This window comes from Chiloscyllium plagiosum, chromosome 10 (assembly GCF_004010195.1).
Source record: "Chiloscyllium plagiosum isolate BGI_BamShark_2017 chromosome 10, ASM401019v2, whole genome shotgun sequence".
NCBI classification, from domain to species: Eukaryota; Metazoa; Chordata; class Chondrichthyes; order Orectolobiformes; family Hemiscylliidae; genus Chiloscyllium; species Chiloscyllium plagiosum.
The window spans coordinates 73,656,502-73,681,830 of record NC_057719.1 but is presented as its reverse complement, the minus strand read 5'-3'; the positions used below and the strand labels follow the sequence as shown (position 1 = coordinate 73,681,830).

Genomic DNA, 25,329 nt, shown 5'->3' with positions numbered 1-25,329 from the left:
GTTTCGGTCCACTGTCTTTACAACATGCTATCATTGATATTTCCTCTTCAGATAATGATCGATTATCATGAAAATTTCCTCTACCACATCCTCGGGCAGTATATTCCAAATCCTAGTCTCTTGTTGTGTGAAAACTTTTCCCTCATGTTACCTTCACCTTTTTGGCCAATCACTTTCAACTGATGTCGAGTTTACTCGATCTTTCTGGCTATCTACTCTGTCCAGACCTTTCACGATTTTGAATAGGTCTGTCAAACCTGCTTCCAATCTTCTCTGAGAAGGACAAATTTCTTCAATCTGTTTAACAAAAGTAAACATTTTATAAGCATTCTTATGAATCCCACTTCGATCTTTCACATCCTTCCAAAAGTGTGATGACTAGAACTAGACACTGCACTCCAACTGAGGTGAAGCTAATGCTTTATATATATCTACCACAATGCTCCTGCTTTTGTATTCAATTACCTTTGTTATAAAGCCCAGTATTCCATATGCTCTATTCAGCATTCTTCTTGCCATCCTCAATCACTTGCATAACTGTACAGCTAGTTCTTGCATACACTTTAAAATTGTACCACACTTTAAAAACAACTGCCTGACCCCATCTTCCAAGCACAATGGATTAATTCATTCTATTTACATCACATTTCACCTGCAAGTTGTCTATCCATTTGACCTGCTCGTTTTGAATTTCAAAATGATTCTCCTCACAACTCACCTCACTTCCAAAATTCATATCATCCTCAAAATTTGACACTATGCCCTGCATAGTCAAGTCTAGGACATTAACATACATCAAGACAGACAGGGATACTAACATCAACCCCTAGGTAACCTTCCTCTGGTGTGAGAAACATCAATTAACCACCACTCGGTTTCCTGTCACAAATCCCCTTTCCGGTGATGCCACCCTCTAGATTAGAAATTTAATATGAAAAGTAATGAAGAAATAGACAAATCATATCATGAGCAACTCTGACCAACAGCAAAAAAAATCTGAATTCTAATTTGAGAATCTATTTTGCATTGCCAGCATTACTCAAGACAAAAGACATAAGATGATTTTCAAACATAATATGTAGCAACAAAGGCAGACTTCCATTTTTGTCTGGACTGGTTCTAAATCTTGTTTTGTTCAAACAAAATCTCCTGCCCTCAGTTCTTCGCATTTTAAATGCTCTTAAATTTGACAACATTGCATACTAAATTGGCAATCCTGCTTAAAGTCCACATAGATAAATAGGTTAAGTAAAGATGTACTCTTGGACAATACCAAATTGCAAAGTATAACTGATGTGGAAGAGCAAGGAAGAAACAAAAAAAGGACTCTATTCCTAAATACCAAGACAGTGGAATTTCATGAGGCATTTGTACAGGTACCATCATTGGGTGAGATATTAAATGGACATTCTGTGAGCTTTGTCAGGTTGCCACAGCAGATCCCCATTATACTATAATAAAAGCAAAGTGAATTGTGTTCAATACTTATTCCTCAAGTAACAACACTAAGACAGATTGTCTAATTGTGCAGCCTTTTTTCATGCAAATTGTTATAAAACGCATACACATATATAAGGTCTAGTGTTTATGCAGGGATATACAATAGTTGAAGGGCTCCATAAAAAGGTACAGCAACAAAAATCGGAAATCAAAGTTTTGCAGTTGCTTTTGCCAATTACTGATGGTCTTTATTAGGACTTAAACAGGATGCGAAGTACAGAACATTACAGGAGAAACATCAACAGGTACCTTCGCCTTCAGCAAATTTGAGGGCTCCTGCATTAACCAACTTCAATCTATCTGCTTGAATCGCAATGTCAGCTTCCACCAGTGTATGTTTTTGAAGCAGGTCCTCCACACCCATTAAATGTTTACCAAAATCCTGTGATAGCAGTCGTACCTGAAAAGAAAGGGAAGTATTAGCTTTCTAAAATAAGTATGATAAAAAAAACACAAACACACACACCCATATAAATCAAAATGCCATTATTTCTAAGTTTAGTAAGTTACACACTCATGAATCAGAAAGTGAACCTCATGAGGTAAATGTTTTTAAAATGACACAAATGCCAGCCAATATTTCCAGTGTAATACTAACCGTGATGAGCTGGGAAAGTATTTGGTTTAGGAATCAAGTGGTCCCCTTGAAAACTTTAACTAGGACTAAATATGATACATATGTTACATTTGATTAAAGGCCAGGTAAAATTCAGGTATCATACACACAAATTTCACTAAATAGTACTTTACATGATACGATACTCCTATTTAGAAAACAGGATACCCTTGGATTTATTACACGAGATCAACAAGTTTTTTATAATGAAACTGACTTATAAGAAATGGGATGAAAAATTTAAATCACATTCCGCAGAGCATGATGAAACTCAACCTTTATTTACTGCTGAAAATAAGATTAGCGGCAAATAATCATTAATAATAGCTTTATTCTGCCCATTAATTCCCCAGCACAAAGCTAGAGAGTGGTGGAAACTGGGTTAGCTGACAAAACTGAAACGGTAATGGCAGTTCTACTATCGTATGAAACTTGTAAAATTGTCGAATCTAGAAAAAAAATCTGAAAACAAACCAATAAAGTGGTCTATCAATTATGCTGCAATTTTATTTTTCCAAAGGAGAATCGATGATATTGGAAGGTCCAAATAATCATTCATTGCCTTTGCCCCATTAGTACAAGAATGTCAACACATGAGTACATGATATATACCCAAAAAGATCTCATCGTAGCACCTACTTTCATTTCATCCATCCAATCAATGATATGAAGCATCTCCTGGAAAATCTTCTGAAGGGCCAAGTTCATTTCCAGTCTTGCTCGCCTCGCATTAAGCAGCTCCAACAGGTACTCCCACAGCCGCATAATGTTGTCCTTTCTGGCATTAATACGTTTAATATCATGGTAATTTTCAGCCTCCAGTTCCAGTGACACATCCACAAGGGCCTGCACACGTTCTTCATAAGCAGCAATATCAGCCTCGATTGCCTCATGCTTCTTCATAGCTGCTTCCACAGCAGACAGATCATAGCCAAAATTATCCTGTGGTCAAATTGTACAAATTAAATGATAAATACTTCAGAAACTAGAACTACTCAGTGATAAGTTTTACCCCTATGACTGAATGAAAGAGAAACAGCAAACTTGTACGTCAACTTTGCCACTTGTCAGGCCAAATCAATGTCAATGTAAACATGCTTGGCACTTTTGTAAAATGACTGAAGCATCCATAAACTATATATTGTTCTCAATTTACAGTAACATGCAAGAACACTGCATCAGAAGCCAGAAACATCAGCACATTGAGACAGCCACAGGAAGTAATAAATGGATCAGAAAATAACTCAGGATGAAAAGTAAACACAAAGAAGGCCACAGCAGAACATCATCCTATAATGTTATATGTCTTCACATGTTGCTTTCAAGCCTGCATTATCAACAAAATGCAAATAGCACTTCATCCAATGCAATGCAGCAAAAATAAACACCAAGCACTTTTATTTTGGCTATAGTGTCTGATTGAACAGATTCTGTGGCAGGAAGGTGAAAGCGAGCTGACCAATGCAATTTAACATTCAAATGTCATCATCAGCTCTGAATCCCAAGATCCAGATACAGACTGTTTATTCAGACAACATAACCACCAGTAGATAGTTGCATTAGAATGTGTGCAGTGGTATTTGGAACCTGAAATAATTCCTATCTTGCAATGATGTTTATGTGCTTTGGAAGTACAATAGTCTGGATCTTGCTGGTAAAATAATTATGATTTAACAATGCATTATTATTAATGTGCAAATTGACCAAATTCACCAGATTGAGATACAACAGCTGAATCACAAATCTCCAAAACTTTCCAGCAGATTTACACCACTCTGCTACTTTCTCGTGACCAATAGCACCTTGCCCTCAACCTCACTGTTATTGCTAAATCTTGATGAACTTTCACATTACCCCTTAAACTCCTAACAGAACAGCAACCCTGAAATGTAACAAATCACCTCATCAACATGATAACTGCTAATGCAACTATTCCAGCTTTGAAAGGGGACAATTTAAAATGCTCAATGTCATTCCTGCATGCTGTCAATTGTTACTAGAGATTTTAAATACATCAAATTATATTTTTAATTTTGTTTCTTCAATTTTCTTTACCTTTTTTCACTCCCTTAATCTAAATATTTCTTTCCTTCCCTTTATTTTTTAGCTGATTTTACTGTAATTCATCCACCTTCTCAGGCATTCCTCTATTCCTTTCTCACTGGGGTGGCATGGTGGCTCAGTGGTTACCACTGCTGCCTCACAGCACCAAGTTCGTTTCCAGCCTCAGGCAACATTCTGTATGGAGTTTGCACATTTTCTGTGTGGGTTTTCTCTGGGTGCTCTGGTTTCTTCCCACAGTCCAAGCATGTGCAGATTAGGTAGACTGGCACATAGTGTCTAGGAATGTATAGGTTTGGTGAATTAGCCATGGGAAATGTAGAGTTATAGGGTGGGGGGGTTGGGTCTGCGCTGAATGGCCTGCTTCCACATTGTAGGGATTCTATAATTCTCAATTCATAAGCTGCACTGGTTACAGAGGTATGCCAATTCCAATGTTCACTAAGGCCCTGGATGGTGTTGCTATCAACTTGCATTCCAACAAGATGTGCTGGAAAAATATTTTGTGCTAAAGGCTACAGGAAACAGTCGAGCTAAAACTCTACAAGAGGCTGTCATCCAGCAAGATCCAGTCCTTTAGTTACAACATTCAACTTAAACAAGGAATGTATATCTGAGGGGCCAGCCAAATTCATGGATTCTAATAAACTATCTACTGATTCAATGCAGTACACTACTCAAGTAAAACTGACAAAGAACTTTATTAATACTTTGCCTTCACCATCCTGAATTGCTGCTACAAAATAATATTTTTTTGTGAAAAAAATCTCTGGGCGATGGCAAAGAGTCAAAGACATAAGATTGTGACATTATGTTGAATACATCTTTGAAAATAAACTTCAATATTGAAAACATTCACTTATATCTATGCCAATGCTACAAAATTAATAACTTTAAGATAATACTGAGCACCACTGATAACTATTCCAAGCAGTTTCACTGTGTAACACTGCAAAAATGTTTCTTGCCATCTTTGAGGTATAGTCAGATGGGTAGGGACAGAACATATGTGTAGTCTGCCCAAAGGAAAGTCTTGGCTCATTCTCTGCTCATGCTTCATTCTGAGCCATTTTCCTGATAACTTTTGTCAGGTCATTGGCCAGTGCCTTTCAGTCTTGGGGGCAGGGCATGGAGGCAGGTCTCCAGTTGAATGGGAATTAAACTTGTGTTGTTGAGCCTATTCAGAAGCACATTCTAGCTACCCAGTTAGCTGAGCGAATGAGTCACCAGAACACAGGTAAGATCTTCAAGTGAGCATTTATAAGAATGTCACAGCTTAAACATAATGTCTGGTGATAAAACTACCATGGATTCCTGCTACACTCCCCTTTGGTTTTATGATGACAGGTTACGCAGCGCAGAGCTGCACATTTTGGTGCATACATAAACTTATCCCATTTTCAAAGTGGCATGTTCACCATTGTATGTGTCATTTCAGTAGTTAAGGATGCATAACAAGAGGAAGCAAGGTGAGTTGGTTCTGGGAAGTGATTACAAAACAAATAGTAGACATTAACAATATAGTTCCTGAAAATAATAAAGTTCCAAATTACCCTTTGAAAATATTATCAACTACACTTGATAATAAACCAGAAAGGATTTCATACAATTATCTACACTAAGTATGACAACATGTCTACTCCATAGGCAACAAAATACTATTTCAAAAATCATGTATCACATTATACATATTTTACACACATCACATGTTTACAATGGTGCAAGTGTAAGTTTCTGAATATGCTGCATATCGACCTAGACTTCTATGTTTTTACATCAGCCATTAAAGCTGAGTATCATTTCTGTGTCAAAAATAAAACTGATTAATTATGGATGGCACAGCATGCTGATTTCTCATATATTCAGCTGTACAACTGGAAAATAGGCAATTAATGGTATAAATCCATTCTAAAATCACATGCAATGCCATTTGGAGTTTAACTGCATTCACACGAAGATGGAAAGGAAATTAGAACGAGTAGCCATTTGAGTTTCACCTTCATGTAAACAGCATTCATACTAGTACGCTGGCACATTGTTTGCTCACTACAATATGGTTTCTGTCCCAAGGGGAATTACAGATTTGAAATTTGTGAGAATAAGGAACTATAAAGCATGGTTACATGTATAATTCTGCGCAATTACATTTCTCATTAACTCCCAGACATTGTACCAAATTTAGACTGGGAACAGACTGTAAAATCGTCATTGATAAATGGGGTCTGTGCTTAGAGCAATCTGCAAATTGATAAGGTCTTTCAGTATCTTCCTAATAATACTGCCTTACCCATTGGCTCACTGTATATCTGTTGCTCATTTTCTGTGATTAAACGAAATGGTTTGTTACCTGCGAAACAAGCCGCTGATTCTCACATAGCCACGTCTCTCTCATAAGTGCCTTGCGGTCAAAACGGCGAGCCAGCTGCTCCAGTTTCTCTTGTCTGATAAGTTCATTTCTCAGGGCCAACTCACGTTCGTGCTCTGCTTTCTCCAGCCGTTCCCAGCCCTAAGCGTATTCACCAGATACAAAGGTCACAAATGATGAGATGTTAGAGAAGCTATCACTTAATAAAAACATTTTTGCTTGGCTGATGTGAAACTGGTTTAATTCAGTGAACTGAAATTGCTTGTTCCATGTGAATGTCCTTGCCCTCATTCATTGGTTTCACAGAAAAGAAACTGTTGGTGTGATATTAGAGTGTCATGGAATCCTTGGAGCCAGGACACTGAGTGAACTGCTGGTTCAATCCCATGTCCTTAGATTAATTTTCTCAGCTATGCCGACATGACCAAGTATTTTTGTGAGCTGCTCCTGAATGGCATTTACAACCGGGTTATTTAATTGACTTCCCATTGCTGAAGGCAATACATGAGACTATGAGAACGTGGAATAAATGACACAAAGTTCACAATGTACCCAAGTAACATTGAGGGAGAAGGGCTCCAAAAGATTCTTTCATCCAAACAATCCAAAAAAGTTTTAGAATTGTGATTGAATGCTCATTTTCATCGCACTCAGTTTTCAATGTGATCACAATCATAAAGGAAGGGCTCATCATTTCTAATACGCTAGGAGAGCACACTCATGTCTGACCCTCTACCTCGACCGATTTCAGGATTTCTATCAGGAAAGAAACGTGGGCTTTCAGTGTCTGCAGGTTGGGGAGAGGGGTTTTAAACAGGGAGCTAAGATCCCACTGTTAACCACTATCCAGTGTGGATCTGCACAAGCCTGCATTGCCCTGCAAAGTTGTTCGGAAAACTTACTGATGAAATACAATTCACCTTGTTGTGGTGAAAAGATCAATAAAGGATAATTAGGGATGGACAATAAATGCTGGCCCTGCTAATGACAATGCATCCTGAGAGCAAATAAAAATAATGTGGGCTCTGTCAGAATGATATGAAGCATCTATAACCACTTCTGCTGCAAGCACAGGGGACAGTGTTTGACAGTGTTTTACTTCATACAACGCACTTAGAGACATCTGCAAGGAATATCAGAAATGCAAACTCTGTTCAACAGGAGGAAGCAAGCAAAATGGGTGAAAATATACAAAGTCTACTATTGAAATGAACATTTTCAGAATGAAAATACAAGTGAGTTCCCTCTGCACAACATACCTACAGAAGTATCATTTTGAAAAAGGGAACTTTTTAACACAAGTAAAATAACAATCAAAATGTGTTTACCTACATATGGAACTTAAAACTGAATGTTTGCATGGGACAGTTGATCTGATTAATTTATTTGCAAATGACAAATAGAACTCTGATGTACCCTTTATACCTACAAACTCTCCCCAGTATACTTGTTTAATTGAATTCCAATCACCAGCTGCTCTATTAGAATGCCTCTGTAAATCTCCCTTATCCGAGGGTTAAATTCAATCACAATTAAAAAGTTTAAAGACGTTTGGGTTGTTCTGCATTCTCAAACAGACTGGTGAAAATGGTGAATGCAGGAAGCTCTTACCCTGTTAATATCGGAGATGAGCTTCCCCTCATGCGGTGTATACACTTTCTGATTGTTTGCCCTCATCCTGCTCTGGATAGAGAACAGTAGCACCTCGAGATTACCCTTCTCCTGGAACCTGTTGAAGGATGGCAGCTTTTGTCATTTTTGATACAATTCAAAAGAAAGAATACATTAAAACCAAAAAGAAACGCTACAACAGCTCTGAAACTGTGCACTGGAAATTAGACCTTAGTGTTCATGCAGAGAAGACTGCCATGACAATTTGAGAAAATATTTCATTCGTCCTTTCAGCAAAGATGCCAAAGCAATGCCGTGCAGTTCTGCTGCTTAAGTTTTGTTATTGTTAAAGTCTATTTTAGGCACCAAAGTGATCAAGCAGTTCAAGCTTTATGTGGTTATTTGTACGCCTTAAATCTTGGGTCTTCTACAGAATGCACTCCACCTTCAGCATTGCACAGAGAAACAAAATGCTGATTACAAGTGTATAAGCCATTTGAAAGGGCTTCTGCTGCGTTGGTTTATCCAGTCGTGCTGGAATGCGAAACAAACATAGTTTGACATTTAACTGGTTCATAACCTTTACCTGGTCATAGACAGAAGCTGATTACACAGCACTGCACTGACCGGGAGGCTCTTGGCTGATTTTCAAGTCGTCTGCACAATGGCGACTTGGCACCACACAGAAGGACAGGGAGGATGCCAGAGGCAAGTGCAAAATGTTGGATGTAATCACCTGTGCCAACTGAAGGGGACAGTGTTGGGGAAGATTTTTTGCCTGTCTCTCGAACTCTGAAAGATTTGATTTCTGGCTGGAAGTCCCAAATCAGTACGTGTAGGAAACTACGCAGTGGCAGGCAAAACAATTGGCCAGCTATCACAATGACAGCTGTTGTTGCCAGCAGAGTATGAGTGAGGTGAATGCAGTTGGACCGGACAAGGATGGGTGTTGAAAGGCAGAGGCATCAACAACGTATCAATCAGCATGATTCAATTTCTGCTTGGGGGAGGGAGGGTGGAGACAGGGTCCCCTCCATTATAAAAGTTCTTCACAATTCCATTGTCAGCTACATTAAGTTGGCATTAACAATTTCCAAATCAACAGGAATAAAACATGTATTTATTATGCCAAGCAAAAGAGTAGAGCTAGTGGCCTGAAATTAACCATTCAGCTGATATTACAATATTTTGCTCTTGGATTGTGGAGACACTAGCAACACAGCATTTAGAATCATAGAATCCCTAGAGAGCAGAAAGAGGCCATTCAGCCCACCAGGTCTGCACCGACCCTCCAAAGAGCATCCCACCCAGACCCAACTCAACCCCCCATTCTATCCCCATAACCCTGCATTTACAATGGCTAATCTACCTGGCCTGCACACTCTTGGACAATACACACAATTTACTATGGTTAATCCACCTGATCCCCACATCTTTAGAGAAGGAAAATCATACAGCATGGAAACAGGCACTTTGCTCCAACTAGATCATGTCATGTTGCCAAACTAAACTCATCCCAGCTGCTTTCATTTGGCCCACATACCTCCAAACCTTTCACATTCATGTACTTATCCAAATGTGCTTTAAACATTGTAACTGTACACATATCCACTGCTTCTTCCTCTGGCAGTTCATTCCACACGTGTAAAAAACCACTCACTGTGGGTAAAAGGTGCCCCTCATGTCCTTTATAAATCTTTCTTCTCTCACCTTAAAGTTATACCCCCTAGTTTTGAACTCCCCCACCTAAGGGAAAAAGCCTTAGCTATTCACCTCACTTATGCTCCTTATGATTTTATAAATTTCCATAATGTCACCTCTCAACCTCCTCAGCCCCAACCATGGGAAGAAACTGGAGCACCCGATCATAACCCTGCATTTACAATGGCTAATCTACCTAGCCTGCACACTCTTGGACAATACACACAATTTACTATGGTTAATCCACCTGATCCCCACATCTTTAGAGAAGGAAAATCATACAGCATGGAAACAGACACTTTGCTCCAACTAGATCATGTCATGTTGCCAAACTAAACTCATCCCAGCTGCTTGCATTTGGCCCACATACCTCCAAACCTTTCACATTCATGTACTTATCCAAATGTACTTTAAACATTGCAACTGTACACAAATCCACCGCTTCTTCCTCTGGCAGTTCATTCCACACGTGTAAAAAACCACTCATGTCCTTTATAAATCTTTCTCCTCTCACCTTAAAGTTATGCCCCCTAGTTTTGAACTCCCCCACCTTAGGGAAAAAGCCTTAGCTATTCACCTCACTTATGCTCCTTATGATTTTATAAACTTCCATAATGTCACCTCTCAACCTCCTAAGCCCCAACCATGGGAGGAAACTGGAGCACCCGACTGAAATCCTACGCAGACACGAGGAGAACGTGCAGACCCTACAGAGTCACCCCAGGCTGGAATCAAACCGAGATACTAACTCCATGAGGTAGCAGTGCTAACCACTGAGCCGCCCATTCACCAGGCCACATTTTATCCATGGTTACCTTGACAGCATAAGTTTCTAAGTTTTAGACAGAGATGAGGAGGAATTTCTTCACTCAGATAGCCAAGAACCTTTGAAAATCTCCACTCATTGAGTATGTTCAAGACAGAGACCCAGGGATTTCTAGATAAAATATTTTCAAAGGGATAAGGGACAGTGCAGGGTGATGATGCTCAGCTGGAAGATCAACCCCATTCTGGTCGAATGCAAGGGCAGGTTTGAGGGGCCGAAAGACCTGCCCCTTGCTTCTTATTGTCTATGTTCCATTGAGTCCATGACATAGTGAGAGATGGAGTCTTATATCAATTAGATTTAGAGTCATAGAGTCATAGAGATATACAGCATGGATACAGACCCTTGCCTTTCACTACGGAAATGAATTGACCAGATGGGGTTACAAGAACTGCACAATTTTTACAACACATTCTGACTCTTATGCTTCCTTCAGACATTTGCCCTCCTTAGTAACAAAGCCTAATCATATCTTGATTTACATATGGATCTGGTAAATTTATTTAAAGGCAAAAAGACATTTTTCATGTTCTATACAAAAGAATGTAATGAAGGCCAAATCTGGTTGCAATTGGTCGAGAATCACAATGAATTCACGGCCACTAATTGCAACGCAGACTTCAGTCTGCCTGATCACTTCAATGATTTCACTAAATAGCCACGTGCTGTTAATTGGCTGGATGCCTACACAGAAAGGAACCACGGGTGGCTGGCACCAGTTAAAGCCAGCCTGCACTGCTTAAAGGGGAGATGCATTGTGGCTACTGCAGATATTGGCAGCAGTCTGGAAATGAATCTGTCCTGGGAAATAGTGAATAATAGCACTGCGCAGGTTCCAAGATATTTGGGTCGAACTAGAGACCTTGGCAAAGGAGAGTGAAAGAAAGGGAGCTGTCTTATGTTCATATGGAGGCCACACACTCAGAAGGCACCGGAGTTCAGTGCCAGCGGTCAAGCCCAGAGGGCTGGGTGACATGTTGTAATTAGATTAGATTCCCTTCAGTGTGGAAACAGGCCCTGAGGCCCAACCAGTCCACACCGACCCTCCGAAGAGTAACCCACCCAGACCTGTTTCCCCTCTGACTAATGCACCTAATACTATGGGCAATTTAGAATGGCCAATTCATTTGACTTGCACATCTTGGGACGAAACCGGAGCACCCGGAGGAAACCCACACAGACACGGGGAGAATGTTCAAACTCCACACAGACAATCGCCCAAGGCTGGAATCGAACCTGGTATCCTGTTGCTGTGAGGCAGCAGTGCTAACTACTGAGCCACCGTGCTGCCCTCATGATCTCATGAGTAGTCAAGGTCAATGATTATATCTTTGAAACGGCTGTGCTATTAGCCTCACACTCTGAACCATAGTTGAAAAATGTGGTGCTGGAAAAACACAGCAGGCCAGGAAGCAGGAGAATCAATGTTTTGGGCATAAGCCCTTCTTCAGGAGTGAGGCTAGTGTGCCAAGCGGGCATAATCACCACTCACTCAAAATTCACACCTTTACTTCATTCTTGCATCTTAGCTCTGCTGGAAAGACAAAAGACCCTGAATGCTCACCACACCAAACCACACACAGCACTCTGTCAGCTTTTGAAAACTTGAAACCACTGTAGAAGCAACACAAACTTGTAGAATTGTGGCAACAGCCAAACTGAAAAAGTAACTGATGATCCCTCTAAATAATGTTGATGTGACAGGCGCTTTCTGCTTTTGAAAGCAGATTATTTTTGCAGAGGTTTCCAAAAGAGCATCTTTTACCTATGTACCATGCACTAGTGGAAATCTAACTGGTCCAAAATGGCCTTCTGAAGACCAACAGTATCATCCTGATAACACTTTTGTACAATTTTAATGGAGAGACTTCTATTCCAATCTGCTTCATCTGTTATCACCAATGGCCTTGGTGCAATTAGATCAGATTCCCTCCAGTGTGGAAACAGGTCCTTTGGCCCAACAAGTCCACCAGGACCCTCCGAGGAGTAACCCACCCAGACCCATTCCCCTACCCTATATTTATCCCTGACTAATGCACCTAACACTATGGGCAATTTAGCCTGGTCATTTCACCTAACCTGCGCATCTTTGGATTGTGGGGGGAAACCGGAGCACCCAGAGGACACGGGGAGAATGTGCAATTAATAAGCATTGAGTAATTCCACTGGACTATAAACATCAAAGGTAGTTGTGCAACAGAAAACATTTAAAATGCTGTAAGCAGATGCTGAAGCACACAGCAGCTCTGCTTCTGCAACTTACTTGGAAGGTTTTTCTACTGTGCGGTAAGTGTTGAAGGCCTGTAGCTGTTGTTGCACTCCAGCCAATGAGTTGGCAAACTTCCGACTGTTGAGGACAATGATGGTTTGCTCAATCCAGATTAGCAAGTCAGATGCTAGTTGTTCATATTTGTCGATCATTTTCTGCGTTTCAATTGCATTGTCCAACACCTGCACAAATATATAGCACACTGTAGGACATGTTGAGCTCTCATAACATTGAAAGACTGGAATTCTTCCAATTTAATCAGATAGACAAAGATATTGCTGACTGTTGGATGCTGATTTGTCCTACACTTTCTTAATCATGGAAAATGACAAATTTTCCACGATTGAGATACAAGGTAAATAAAAGTGAGCAACAGTACACAGAAAAATAAATTACAGACTTCACAAGCCTTGAGCCGACAATAAGTTGGTTGCATTGTCCTAATAACCCTGGGTTAACCAGAAGTGAAAGAGGCTGTGTCAACTATATATAAGCTTCACTGGTATTGTTCAAATTTTGGGGGGGAATGGAGGTGGTTTGGAGAAGAAAATAACAATTTCAAAATTTCCACAGTATTGCAACGATACGTATTCTTTCAAATGATTTGAACCTTTCCAATCTTTTCCCCCTCCACGGCTGTTGCTTTCACCTTACAGGAGTAATTACTTGGTGGAACAGAGGGATTTGGAGTGCAGTTGTTAAACATTGACTAGGCCATTTAGTCCTCCAAGCTAATTCTGCCCTTGGATGAGATCGTTGCTGATCTATGATCGAACTCCACATACTTATCTTTGTCTAAATCCTTTAGTATCTTTGGATAACCAAAACCTACCAATTTAAGATTTAAAGTTAACAATTGATCTAGCATCAATTACTGTTTGCAGAAGAGTGTTATAAACTTCTACCATGCTGCTATATGGAAAAGTTTTCACATTTCCCTCTCAATAGGTATAGCTCTAATTTTTAGACTACGTGCAATATTCCATATTCCTCAATCAGCACAAATAAGAACAATCACCTCCATCACTCTGTTTCCCTTAATATCTTGAAAGCTTTGATTAAATCACCCTTAGCCTTTCAAATTCTAGTGAACACAACCAGAGTTTGTGATTGAGTTCAGGCTTAGAACTTTACAAATCTTACTTATTTACAATTATTCACATAATTGTGAGGACAAAAACTGATTATTATCTATTACAACTAATCTTAAAACTTGTGTGTTATCTTAACATAAAATGACTCCGGGAATATGACAGCACATGAGCTCATTTTGCCAACTGTGCATGTGTCAACTGTTTGAAACATTTATTCCCCTGATCACACACTTCTGCTCTTTCCCCACTTCCCTGCAAATATTGCATTTACAAATATATATCTGATTCTCTATCGAATGTTCCTGTTGAATCTATTCCATTTTAAGGCAGTACATTCCAGATCACCAGAATTCAAAAACAAACTCATCTTTCCACTGATTTTTAATCAATTATATTAAATCCATGCCCTCTGGTTACTAATTCATCTGCTAGTGAAACAGGTCTCTAAACATGACCTTCATAATTTTGTTCACCTCCACAAAATTTCTCCATAAACTCTGCTTTACATCGTACAATTCCAGTCCCTCTAGATGCTCTATGTAAATGAAATAATTTCGGTTATCCCTTTTAAAGCAGAAATGGCAACTCACAAGGGTGGGTTCAATCTTCTCACCCACATTTGCAGTGACGTTGATTAGTGTAAATGGATTTAATGATTATTTCTACAAATAATTCTATTTCACACAAACCTTTCCAATTCTTTTCCCCTCCACTGCCAATGCTTTCATCTTAGAGAAGTAATGGTAAAATGCTACCACGTAGGTAATGATTGACTTCTCATCTGGATTCTCCGTATAAACATCTGTGAAATAGAGTACATGAGAATAAACACCAATTATTTCTTGATCAGGCATCATGCTTTATGCAGAAAAGGAAAACATTCACTTTGATCATCACATCTGGCACAATCTGCACTAAGCCATTTTTAAAAACATTTAATCTGAACTGGTTGAACAATATTCAGAGACAAAGACTACAGCATGAAATATATTAAATAAATCTTTTTGTTTTAATGGTTGGTGGCAAAAGGAGGTCAATCCGAATGACAACTTATGAATCTGTTTTGATGTGTTAATCATATTAACATTCATAAGTGAAGGGTTTAATAAAATACCTAGAGTATGTACAAAGAGAGACTGCTGAGACACAGGGTTGGTAGTTAGAAAGCAGACATGTAAAGCACCGCTTTCTGTAAATAAACATCATCAAGATAAGTATTAATGTTTAATTTCATACTTTAGACTTGGGATCGAATTAGTAAGAATTGCCTCTCAGCTAAAGAAGGAAATCATCATGTGATTGAAGACTATAAGGTTCCATCTTTAACAATCAAACGTTGTCATGAGTGTCAGACAAAATGGTTGGGTATACACATTATGGTAAATGACGCACAGTGGGAACGTTGGTCAATTTTACAGTCATCCAAATTCAAAGCTAATACAAAATTTGAATGACACAAATGTAGAAGGAGGCCATTCACTCACTCTTATCTGTGATGGTGCATGAAAGAGAATGGGGGTCAGAGAATTGGACAGCTACACAGAACTCCCTTTCTGTGTATACTTAATGTTGGGAACACTGGACTGGATCATTATCCTTCTATTTAGAGAAACACATAACTAAATACACTTTAAATACTTTACATATGTACATATGTAATTAGATTAGATTCCTTAGAGTATGGAAACACGCCCTTCAGCACAACAAGTCTACACCAACCCTCCGAAGATGTAAAAACTTCTTGCTGTAACTTACCCTCAGGATCAAGCAACTTGGTTACACCTAGCTGTTGTTCGGCAATGTTAAAGGCCTGTTGTAAGTTGTACGTGGCATTAGACTGCTTCAATTTATTAAAATCAACCAGATCAGGCCTGAAGAAAAACAGGCATATTTTAAATACGTCTAATTCACCATACACTTCTCCATGTTGAATAGCGTCCTGAATGCTCAAACTATATGTTAAAATAAAACGTAATTTTAGAATTCAGATTTTTTTTGCCAGAATAGGTATTCTCACCTAACATTACAAACCGAAATATGTTCAATGGCAGCCTTCTTTACCAGGTATTATCAAAAAAGCTCATTCAAATAAAATGACAATCGTGTGCACTATTACAAATAGTCATTAATAGAAGTACCCAATTGTAAATGGATTTATGTACCCAGGCTGATCGAAAACTACATGAAAATAGGCAGAATTAGAAAACATTCAAGTGTGAAATAGGAACTGTTTGGTTTAGTCCACAAAAGAAATAAATAAAAATTCAGCACAAGGATTTCACAAATTAGTAGATGCTTCACCCCAGCCATGATCATCAAGCTTTGCAGCACATTTCCAATGGCACTTTAGCAAAACAAAATTATTCAGGGCCAGTAGATAAAGATATATAAAGAAAGAGCAATAGTACTTTTGGTTTGACAAACAGACAGTGTTACATGAATAAAGAGATTATGATAAATATGTACCAGGCACTGGCTAGACCTCAGCTAAACAATTATATGGAGAGAAAAAAAACAATATGGGAGTTAAAAGATGGAGTCACCAGGCAGAAACTATTTATGAGGAGATTTGAGATACTAGGTTTACCTCTTCTGGAGCAAAGATGACTAAAAGAGGTATTTTAAATTCTGCAACTTGGTGATCAGGGGTAACTATTTAGTCTGTTTCAGCAGATTTACAACAGGTTTACCATGAGATTTGTTACAGAACATCCTCTGAAAAATTCATGCATATTACTTTAATGTTCATTATATTATGTTTACTGTGTGACAGTCTGGGTTCAATTGCTGCACTGGCTGAGGTTACCATTAAGGACTCTCCTCTCAACGTCTCTTGAGGTATAGTGACCCTCAGGTTAAATCGACACCAGTCATCTCTCTCTCTCTCTCTCTCTCTCTTTAGCCCTAAAGTCCGCTAAAACTATGGCAACACAATACCAATACCATCACATTTACTTCACCTTCTTTATCCAAGCATAGTATCTTTATTGTAAAAGATTTTTGGTTTGACAAGTCAGGTTGCAGCTGTATAAGAATTTATTTAGGCCACTTTTGGAGTATTGTGTTCAATTTCTGGTTGTACGTAATAGGAAGGATGTGGAGTCTTTGAAGAAGGTGAAAAGGAGGTTTACCAGGATGGTGCCTGGATTGGAGCATATTAACTACAAAGAGAACTTGGATAATCTTGGACCTTTTTCACTAGGTTGACAGAAGCTGGGGGCTGATCTGATATAAGTATGTAAAAGTATAAGAAGCATGGATAGGGTGCCTAGTCAGAGTCTATTTCCCAGGGTAGAAATGTCAAATACTAGAGAGCATAGGTTTAACGTGCGAGGGGAAAAAGTTAAGGGAGATATGTGAGAAAAAGTTGGGAAGTGCCTGGAATATGCTATCAAAGGACATGGTAAAAGCAAATATATTAGTAAAGTTTATGAGGCATTTAGACAGGCAGGGAATAGAGAGGTACAGACCATGTGTAGGCAGATGTGATTAGTTTAGAACCATCACAGTTGGCACAGACATGGTGTGCTGAAAGGCCTGTTTCTGTGCTGTGCTTCTTTTATTCATTCATGAGGCATGGGCATTGCTAGCTGGCCAGCATTTATTGCCCATTTCTAGCTGCCCTTCCTGAACTGTTGCAGACCACGTAATACAGGTTTACTGATGATGCCCTTAGAAAGGGAATTCCAGAATTTCAACCCAGTGACAGTGAAGGAATGGCAATATATTTCCAAGTCAGGATGGTAAGTGGCTTGGAGTGGAACTTGCAGAAGGGGGTATTTCCATGTATCTGCTGCCCTTGTCCATCTAGATGGAAGTGGTCATGGTTTGGAATGTGCTAAGGATCAATGGTGAATTTCTGCAGTGCATAGTGTAGATAGAACATACTGCTGCTACTGAGCATCAGTGGTAGAGGGAGTGGATGCTTATAGATGTAGTGCCAATCAAGTGGGCTGCTTGGTCCTGGATGGTGTCAAGCTTCTTGAATGTTGTTAGAGTTGTACTCGCCTAATCAAGTGGGCAGTATTCCATCATAGATATTCCATCATTCCTTGTAGATGATAGATAGGCTCTGGGGAGTCAGGACATGAGTTGCTCACTGCAGTATTCCTAGCATCTGACCTGCTCTTGTAGCCACTGTATTTATGTGGCTAGTCCAGTAGAGCTTCCGGTCAATGGTAACCACAAGGATAATTCAGTTAGGGATAACACCACTGAATGTCAAGGAGACATGGTTGTATTGTTTCTTATTGGAGATGGTCATTGTCTGGTATTTACGTGGTGTGGATGCTACTTATCATTTGTCAGCCCAGGCCTGGAAATTGTCCAGATCTTGTTGCATTTGAATACGGACTGCTTTAGTATCTGAGCAGTCGCAAATGGTGCTGAACATTGTGCAATCATCAGCGAACATCCCCACTTCTGACCTTATGTAGGAAGGAATGTCATTTATGATGCAACTGACGATAGTTGGGCCTAAGATAGCACCATGAAGAACTCCTGCAGAGATGCCCTAAAGGTGAGATGAGGCTGTAATGAAGTCTGTAGCTAATTGGTTCTTGTGGAATCCAACTGGGTGACACTGAGCAGGTTATTGCTAAACTTGTACTGCTTGATAGCTCTGTTAATGACACCTTGCATCACTTTGATGATTGTGGTGAAACCGATGGGGCACTAATTGGCCGAGTTGGATTTGTCCGGCTTTTTGTGTACAAGACATATCTGGGCAATTTTCCACATTGATGGGTAGATGCCAGTTTTGTGACTGCGCTGGAAGAGCTTGGCTAGGGGAGCAGCAAGTTCTGGAATATCGTCAGGGGACATAGCCTTTGCAGTATCCAGTGTCTTCAACAATTTTTTGGTATCACTTGGAGTGAATCGGACTAGCTGAAGACTGATATCAGTAATGCTGATGACCACAGGATAAGCCCAGATGGTTCATCCACTCGTCATTTCTGGATGAAGATTGCTACAAGTACTTCAGACTTACCTTTTGCACAGATTTAGTGGGCTGTTCCATCATTGAGGATGGGGATAGTTGTGGAGCCTCCTCCTCCAGTTGATTGCCACCATTACTCATGACTGGATGTAGTGGGACTGCAAAGCTTAGATCACTTGCTGCTTACACTGTTTGGCATGCAAGTAATCCTGCTTGGTAGCTTCACCACATTGACACCTTATTTTTAGCTTTGCCAGGTGCTGCTCCTGGCATGCCCCAGTGCACTCTCCACTGAATTAGGGCTGACCCCCTGGCTTGATGATAATGATTGAGATGGGGATATGCTGAGCTATGAGGTTGCAGATTGAGCTGGAGGATAATGCTGTTGCTGTTGATGGCTCACCACACCTCATGGATGCCCAGTCTCGTGTTACTAGATTGGTTTGGAATCTGATCCATTTAGCACTGTTCGATGTTGTTACTTTGAACTTGTCCTTTTTGAATCTATGCAAGTTGTCCTTGACTCTCCCAAACATCTTGAAGCACTGGTATTTGGTTTTGAATTCTGGACTCCCAAATGCTACAAGTTTATTCTTTACTCTGTTCTGTAACCAATGCTTAACATTGGCTAAATGCCCCTTCTCCTGAAACAATTTACAATCTGAGGATATTGGAAAAATTGGGCAGAGTTTAATGTTCCCCCTTTTGATGAATGTTGTGGTAGGTGGCCACTTAATCAGCCAAGAGGGGGATGGTTGACTACGCCACTACTTTACCAACACCACCACAATTCGGTCCATGCCAGGAAGGTTTGTGCCCACACAACTGCTACCTGAAGCCTTCAAAGGAAAAGTAAATGGGCCACTAGTCTTCACCCATTACCAAGCAAAGGGCTTGCCAGGCCACGAGCAAGACAAGCAAATCCTGTCAGAGCAGATGCTTGCAGGCTTCCAGGAGGGGTCCTTTGTTCAGAAGCACTCAATAACTGATCAAGAGACCAGTATTGGGAAGGGGAGCTAGTGCCTGCTTTAAGTCACTGAATGGCACTGCCATGCAATAGAGCTCCAGTCTCTAAATGACCGACTACAACCACTAGTGAGCAAACCCTCCATGTTTATAATCCTTGTCCTGTTAATTCAGCAGGCCTTCCCTAAATAGAGCAATGTGGGTCTTTTCCTAGCTCTCCAATAAGCTGCTGAGAACCCTAACACTTTTATTAAATACTGCCAGTTGTGGTCAATACCTCTGCTGTGGCCCCTCCCACTTCTTCTGCTTCCCTGTGACTGGCCTGCCTTGAGTTCTGCTAATATTTTCATGCAGCGGTTTCTAAAGCCAGTGCCTAGCGTGCTCCACTGCACTCAGATTCCCCCACCCTGCTAGTTTGGCCTCTGCCTCACTTTACCTGTGTTTGTGGATGAGGGCATTAAATGCCATTCCATCCTTCCAGCTTGACGTGAAGTTTCTTATGTTGACATTGGGATACCTAGGGAATTCGAAAAAGAATGCTTAAGCAAAAATACTTTTACTTTCAAAGTAACTGCTTTACAGTTCTGACAAACAAAAAAAAAATCAGAGCATGTCTTTTCAAACAGTTGCTTACACTGACTGGTTAAAGGGTTAGGCAAAAAAGAGAACGGAAAGGTTAGACTAACTGACCCTGCTGTTTTCATCTGGCACCAAAGTAGGAGGGCGTCCTTTGCTGATCGTGTTTCACGGTTGTCATGTGTCTCTACGGTGATATCCTGGATCTGAAAGAACAGATTGGTGGATGCACTTTAGTAGGCCAAGTAGGCATTTGAAGTAAATCTTCTAAAAAGCCCTGGTAACAACAGAAAAGGACAAGCTAAACACGAATCCACGCTTCAAGTTCAGGAAATCTGAATAAACAAGACAATTTCTGCAGCTCTACAAGCTGCAGCTGAAGTTGTCTGAAGAGTTAATGACTTAAGTGTTGAAAACTGGGGAATAAATGAGAGAAAGGGGGAGCACCGGGCAGGACGAGAGGGAAACAGAGAATAGGATGAATGAAAGACACAGATGAAGGAACAATATATAAAGCAGGAGCCAAAGATGGGAGGAACTTTGATTGGTTTAGCAACTAATGTGTAACTCCTCTCAACTGCCCTCATAGCCCAGTACTAACACTGGCAGCTTTCAAATTCCTTTTGTAGACATTATAACTTGCTGGTAGCGTACAGTATAATGGGTCTCATGAGAAAAAGAAAGTGCTGATATCTTACTGTAACTAGTGGTAATTCTATATTCTGTTGTTATCCACCCTGACAGGATTACCAAATATCCTGCACAGGCTCCTAGTTATTGCCAGTTTTAAAAGGTGCCATTTCTGTCCTTGCATTCCAAGTGATTACTCTGAACTGGGAACCTCACTTGGACTTGCTCCGTACCTGGACTTACAGCAAGCTTTTAATCAAGTTGCAAATAACCAGAACCCAGAAAATAAATCAGGAATACTGACAGCATCTCTCAGCAAATGCTGAAGAATTGGGAACCCTTATGTGCAAACGCAGATACCTGTTCTGCTGCTATAATGTTGGCCAGGCAGGGTGCACCACGTTATTCAAGAGAAATTTCTTGAGTCTTTTTCAAATTAAATGTTTCTTCACATTCTATTCACTACTTCACTTAGACTTGGCGTGAAGCCCAGACTATTTTCCAAGCTTCCCCAACATCACTTGATGTATTACACCGTTGTTTACAGGTCACTTATTAACACCTTGACTCTACACCTATGTGTATCCTCTGTATTGTTACTAACCTGGAAACGAAGGATGATGGTCCAGATGAGACCAAGTGTAAGCCTGTGGCTCCCATCAACAATGTCATGTGACCCCATATTTTCCAGGTGCACTTTCTGTTCTTTCAGAAACTGAAGAGCCTTGTCCACATTTTCCAAACAATGTATGCGCATCCGACCTTTGGTTGGCTTTGGCTAATTACAAAGGTAATAACATAATGGCTTTAGTTAAAAAGGAAAATGCACAATAAAATAATCACAGAATGCAATGCAAGTAATGGCAGTTAATAAAACATAAGCAATTAATACATTTATAACACATGCTGTTTCTTTTACCTCCAGAAAGTAGGCTTCCACTTTCCCTCCTGGGCCTTAATGAACCATGCTCAAATCTTCTCAATCCTAATCTTGATGCAAGTCCATTAAATAGCACATAATTGACAATAATTGAGCACTACAGTGGCAAACTCATTTTGCAAACAATCACTGGTATGAGAAAACTTAAAAATTCATACTGGATGTTCTTAAAAAGTTGGGATTGTAGGTGAACTGTGGGAGTGGAGGAATAATTCACCAAAACAATCCACACTGTATCCGAACGGGGATATTTAAGGTTGATACAAGATACCCAGATGAATAAAACGGTCTCAATATTAACCTCCCTCACCTTGCTCCAATGGAGGGAAAAGGGCCAAGTAGTGAAAAATTTTTAAAAACTGATTATCACTTCTCAAGCCACTGCCTATACTGCTATAATGTGGTAATTCCTTTCACATGCAATCCCATGTTATAAGAAAATCGTGTGATAGCAGTATCATTTAAACTAATGGGGCCGGAATCGCATTGTAACCAATAGACACAATTCGTCAATCGTGTTCTAGCAAATTTGTATTAACGAAATGCATGTTATAGCAGAACGACCTGTATGCTTGTGAAAATTTTAATTACGGTGGGTTTCAGGCATGCAGGGATCTTAGTACAGAAAAGTCACAAACATTTTTCAGTCAGACTGCGACAAGGAGCCGGAGTTGAATTTGACAGTTGCTGGTTGGGTTTCCAAGCCTGAGGAAGCCTAGTCTTGAAAGGGAGTTGGTTGGGAGGAAACAGGATTGCTTTCCCCACAATTGAAGAGGCCTTTGGCTTTCCCCATTGATTGCTGTTAATCAGATTCAAGCCAGATGGTGAAGTATGACACCAGACATAAATCCTTTTCTTGACACTAAGCTTATTCATAGAATGCAGCTTTATTTATCTCTGCCTCCTACCTAACTAGATCCCAGCAGTGAGGGGACTATGTACCCAAGTTACTTAACCATTTGATCCCCTCCAACCATTCATCCTTAACCTTAGCAGTACAATTAACACAACATTCACAACTGTGATCTGTAATGTACTGAAAATGGTCAGCTCCCTTTTCTCCAATTCTGTAATCCTGCTCACCCCCACCCCTCCTAAGGCTTGCTTTACCACATGTTAGCCGGTCAGGCTGTCAGCTTGGCCAGCTGCTTCGGGAAAGTGCAAGAAAAATGTAATTAAACCTCAGCAGGAACTTTGCATGGCTATCCTTGCCAAATTTATAATGTTGCACCTCTACACACTCACAGTCTCCCTCAAGTATCCAAGCCAAGTTTTTCCATTAGAGGACACTGATTGGCATTAAGAGAAAGAAAAATGTGAATTATGATTGTGCCCTCAAAAACAATTTAACAGATTGGCTGTTAAACAGAAGGCGATGGACTATGAAGTAGAGCCAAAAAGTGTGGTGCTGGAAATGCACAGCAGGTCAGGCAGCATCCAAGAAGCAGGAGAGTCGACATTTCAGGCATAAGCCCTTCATCAGGAAATTGGGTAGGGGGGGTAAGGGAGTGGAGATATAAATAGGAGAGAGGTGGGGCTGGGGGCGGGGAGATTGGAAAGCAATAGGTAAATGAAGGTGGGGGGATGATGGTGATAGTAATAGGTCGGAGAGGAGAGTGGAGCGGATAGTTGGGAAGGAAGATGGACAAGTAGGACAGTTCAAGAGGGCGATGCCAAATTGGAGGGTAGGATCTGGGATAAGGCGAGGGGAGGGGAGATGAAGAAACTGACAAAATCAACAGTGATGCCGTGTGGTTGGAGGGTGCCATGGCCAAAGATGAGGAGGTTTTCCTCCAGGTGTCAGGTGGCTTGGATTTGGCGGTGGAGGAGGCCCAGGACTTGCATGTCCTTGGCGGAGTGGGAGAGGGCGTTAAAGTGGTTGGCCACAGGGCGGTGGGGTTGTTTGGTGTGCTTGTCCCGGGGTCAGTCTGATTTCAGCACAAATAAAAATAGCAGGGCAAAATGGACAAGCTCTGAATGGAGATCAGAGTGAGGCAAATTCTGTAAAGTCCAGATGGTCTATCAAAACAAAGTGAAAATGATCTGTGCAAAATTCAAAACAGTCAATACTTTGAAGACTACTCCCAAGGGTTTCTCCCAGATCTACTTGCACTTCTTTGGTCTTGATGATGTTTTCAACATTTATAATACAATAACTATACAGTAAGTTGCTGCTGGACACAAATTTAAAAGGAACACTGATTTTGTGTGTGCAGTTACAGTGCTCCACCTCACAGTGGCGTTAGCCACAAATGCAGCCTTATATCAATGTAGCAGTAAGTAGAATAGAACCAATTAAAATTCTACACGACAGAAAGAGGCCAATCGACCCATCATATCTGTACCAGCTCCCAAAAGAGCGACCCAGCTAGTTCCATTCACCAGCCCTATCTGTGTAACCCTCTAAACTCAACACTTTCAAATATATAAAAGCAAATTACTGCGGATGCTGGAATCTGAAACCAAAAGAGAAAATGCTGGCAAATCTCAGCAGGTCTGGCAACATCTGTAAGGAGAGAAAAGAGCTGATGTTTCGAGTCTAACTGCCCCTTTGTCAAAGCGAGCTCCCAGACCTGCTGCCAGACCTGCTGAGATTTTCCAGCATTTTCTCTTTTACTTTCAAATATATATTCAGCTGTCTTCTGAAACTTTGTCGGGAATCTGCCTCCACCACACTCCCAGACAGTGCTTTTCAAATCCTAACAATTCTCTGAGTAAAGGAGTTTCTACACACACAGTATGTGAAAACTCTTCATCAAATGCTGGCCGAAACGCTTTCATTTTTCAGAAAGATTAGGAAAGCAGTGAAAAAGTCATAAATGCTCGCTGAATATTCTGACCTTAATTATTCTGATGTTGAACTCAACCATCACTGCACAAGACAGCGAAAACTACAAACCATGAATTCCAAGAGATTGTGCAACATACCAAGTGCTCTCCTGAGAGAATTTCCAGCAGTTTAATCAACATACGGCCATCTCGGAGGTCAGTGTACAGATCTGTAATGCGGCAGGTTACGCGTGCCAAGTGGGAGTTCACCCATTTTGTAAAGGTCTTCTTCTGCACCACTTCACGTTCATCTGTGAAACAATGAATCAAGCAATCAATCAATATCTGTCTTGAACACATTTATACCTAAAACCATCAATGGGTGTCCAGGCTTGTGTTGCTTAGCAGTAACAGCAGTGACAAGTGCTTCAAATTCAAATCACGCTCATGTTGACCCTGTCTGGAA

The 25,329-nt window shown here is 40.4% G+C and overlaps 1 protein-coding gene across 6 annotated transcripts in view; it reads right to left on the bottom strand.

Annotated features, from left to right (window-relative positions):
- The window catches only part of LOC122553773 (spectrin beta chain, non-erythrocytic 1-like), a 269,990-nt gene that overhangs the window by 108,156 nt on the left and 136,505 nt on the right, over positions 1-25,329 (bottom strand). For all 6 annotated transcript variants that reach the window (XM_043698081.1, XM_043698083.1, XM_043698082.1 and 3 more), the window contains 11 exons: positions 25,023-25,174; positions 21,759-21,932; positions 20,639-20,730; positions 20,385-20,465; positions 15,799-15,914; positions 14,733-14,845; positions 12,944-13,131; positions 8,154-8,271; positions 6,525-6,683; positions 2,756-3,058; positions 1,750-1,900 (listed from right to left, as the gene is read on the bottom strand). In XM_043698081.1, the coding sequence (XP_043554016.1) occupies positions 1,750-1,900; positions 2,756-3,058; positions 6,525-6,683; positions 8,154-8,271; positions 12,944-13,131; positions 14,733-14,845; positions 15,799-15,914; positions 20,385-20,465; positions 20,639-20,730; positions 21,759-21,932; positions 25,023-25,174 (1,647 nt within the window). The remainder of the gene's footprint in view (positions 1-1,749; positions 1,901-2,755; positions 3,059-6,524; positions 6,684-8,153; positions 8,272-12,943; positions 13,132-14,732; positions 14,846-15,798; positions 15,915-20,384; positions 20,466-20,638; positions 20,731-21,758; positions 21,933-25,022; positions 25,175-25,329) is intronic.